The 2,704-nt window shown below is 43.3% G+C and overlaps 1 protein-coding gene across 1 annotated transcript in view; it reads left to right on the forward strand.

Annotated features, from left to right (window-relative positions):
• The window catches only part of PTGFRN (prostaglandin F2 receptor inhibitor), a gene marked incomplete at its 5' end in the record, with an annotated part of 37,383 nt that overhangs the window by 25,070 nt on the left and 9,609 nt on the right, over window positions 1-2,704 (forward strand). Inside the window, one exon of the mRNA XM_010141344.1 lies at window positions 2,557-2,664. Coding sequence (XP_010139646.1) covers window positions 2,557-2,664 — 108 coding nt within the window. The remainder of the gene's footprint in view (window positions 1-2,556; window positions 2,665-2,704) is intronic.

Genomic DNA, 2,704 nt, shown 5'->3' on the forward strand with positions numbered 1-2,704 from the left:
GTAGGGAATGCTGCATTACCATGATAAGTGGCCTTTCCTGGCAGAGTGATTAGACAAGCTTAGCTTTTACCCTTGTGACATTCAGTGGCCAGGAATGCTCAGATTCCACTCTGTGTTAGTGGTTTGTTGGCATGCCGGGAATTGAAGCTGGTGTCAGTTGAATGCAGTAGTTGCCTGGACTTTCAACCTAGAAATAAGGCCTGTCTTATACGTACCCCTCTGTCTTTCCTTGTTTACCCTGCTGGGGCAGGGATAAGGCAGCCCATCCTTAGCTTGACAAAGTTGAGATCATGCAGTTTGTCTTCTTTGTTCAATCCTTGCCAGCATCTAGCCAGGACAGAGCCTGTTTGTTGGAGTAGAGCATGTCCCATAATCCTGTCCTGTTGCCACCTCACTTGCTGGTGGAACTTAGAATAGACCCCGAGTTATAGATAGTGCCAGGATTATTATGGTGCTGTTTTGCCTTTGATTAGTGCAGCAGATGGTATGTGCTGGGATGCTCCTGGCAGATTTTGACAGTCTCTTCATTTCTGTTGCTGTGACAGTTCACAGATATCTTGAGACTTTTCTGATTCTGCTTAGCTGGAACACCCTGGTCCATGATGCCTTTAGTCCTCTAGGACCTTGAACTTCTGTCCCCGAACTCCAAACAAAATGATGGAAAATGTCTTGTTTTATCTGAAGATGAAAAATCAAAGAGGCTGCAAGGGGAGTATGGTTGGTGTGTGTGGAAGTCAGAAACAAATGGAATTCACGTAGCAGGAGTTTGGACAGAGGCTGAGGAAGCAATCAGATTAATCCCTCTCCTCTTCCCCAGAAAAGAATCCCGTCACGCTGAGCTTAAGTTAGGGCTGCAGCCTGCTTATGGAATCTCTACCTGAACAGCTGAATTTCAGAGTGTTCTGGGTTTCATTTCCCTAAATATGTTCTAGCATAAGCATGTAGGAGTCTGGGCTGGTAGTCCATGTGTAACCTCTATTGCATCTCTACCATCCTTTTTCTTTGCTTGATTGGGTAACTTGCAAACTATTTTTAAGAGGGGACTTCTAGTGTAAAAATGGGTACAGAGCTCTGGGATTATATGTCTACATACTGCCCTTGTGTACAAAGTACAACTGCTTCTGAGGCAGAGAAGAGGGCTGTAAGAAATTTATGGTATAACAAAGAGCAGCATATTGTGCCCAGTGGAAATTGCAGGGAGAATTTTGGACACCACAGAAGTAATTATTGCATTGTAATTAGAATTCATTTCTTAGTGTGCTGTATAATCTCTGCTGACCGAAACAAGCCAGGCCCTTGTAGTTTAGAACAGTTTCACCAAAACAGCTCTAGCTTCACGACACATCCAAGTTTCTTCCCAGAACATCAGTTTAGAAGTGTAAGTGTGTGCAGTGTGGTGAGTTACCAGCTTTCCGCAGAAACCTGTTGGGAGGTCAAGGGACAACTGCGTTGTCTTGGACGATTTCCTTTCTCCATCAAAAGCATTGTTTGCCAGTGATCTTCAATGGATTTGAAATTATAGTCCCTGTGTGAGAACAGTAGCATGTAAGAGTGGAGGAGGACAAATCTTCAAAAAGCTTTTCTTTCCTCCCAAACCACCTTTCTATGTCTGTTATTGCTGCTGTCGCAGAGGTAGCTGAGCCAGGTAATGATAGCAGCTAGTGGAGTCCAGGAAGGTTAAAAGGATTACTGCTTAATCTGAGTCCTAAGTTCCTTATTGGGTTCCCTGGACCCTTCCCCCAAAGGCCACCATTAGCATCAACTTTCCTCCTACTTACCTCCTTTGCCGTGTTTAGCAGAGAGATCATTACGGGTGTTTTGACACAGTTCTCAGCTTCTGCCTTGTGAAATAGAGAGGACTAGCAATGCTGGCATATCTGAGGAGTTGTAGTTTGGTTAATTTTGTGCTAGAGATGTAGTTGTTCTCGACATTTGGGGAGGTTTCATTTTTTAACTTCTATGCATCAGAAGTCGAACACTACATGTTGTCACGGAGTCTGAGCATTTTGTAACAGCCTGGATGGTTTTCATCAATATCATTACCACTTTGCAACTGTACCCTTGGGCTTTAAGACATCTGCTGAAGAAGCTGTCTGTGGTAGAGCCCGAAAGAAAATCCAGAGGAAAGTGTTATCAGATGCACTTTTTGTATTGTCTCCAATTCAGTTCCGTAGCAAAACCATCTGTATTGTTAAAATACTGGTTTGCTCTAACTTGAATTCCTGTTGACGCCTCAGCCAAAAAGATCTATGCTGGATTAGCCTGAAGCACTAAACTCTCGTCACCAGTGGAAGACCAGCTCCTTTTGTGCAGAACAGTAGAATGCAGACTTGGGCAGCAGTCTCTGTGTTGGGCAACAGGTCTGGCAGTTTGGGTGCTTTGTCTTAGTGTGGGAGTTAATGGCTAAAAATGGATAACAAATTTTGTGAAAACTTACATAATTATTTCTACTTCAGAGCTCCACAAACGAGCAAAGAATACTTTTAAAACATGCAGGAAAGGTTTTGGACACTGAAGAAAATCCTGTCATGAATAATTGTGGTTACTCTTTTCTAGGTCCTGTCTTTAATGTCTCGGTGCATTCTGACAACCCGACGATTTACCAGGGTGAACTGGCAGATTTGCTTTGTATCGTCGCAACAGAAGGAATGGCACTTGAGCCAGGTATTTTGGCAAAATTAATTCACTTAACTCATTTGACTTC

The sequence above is a fragment of the Buceros rhinoceros genome, unplaced genomic scaffold, assembly GCF_000710305.1.
Source record: "Buceros rhinoceros silvestris isolate BGI_N320 unplaced genomic scaffold, ASM71030v1 scaffold588, whole genome shotgun sequence".
In the NCBI taxonomy this organism is placed as follows: Eukaryota; Metazoa; Chordata; class Aves; order Bucerotiformes; family Bucerotidae; genus Buceros; species Buceros rhinoceros.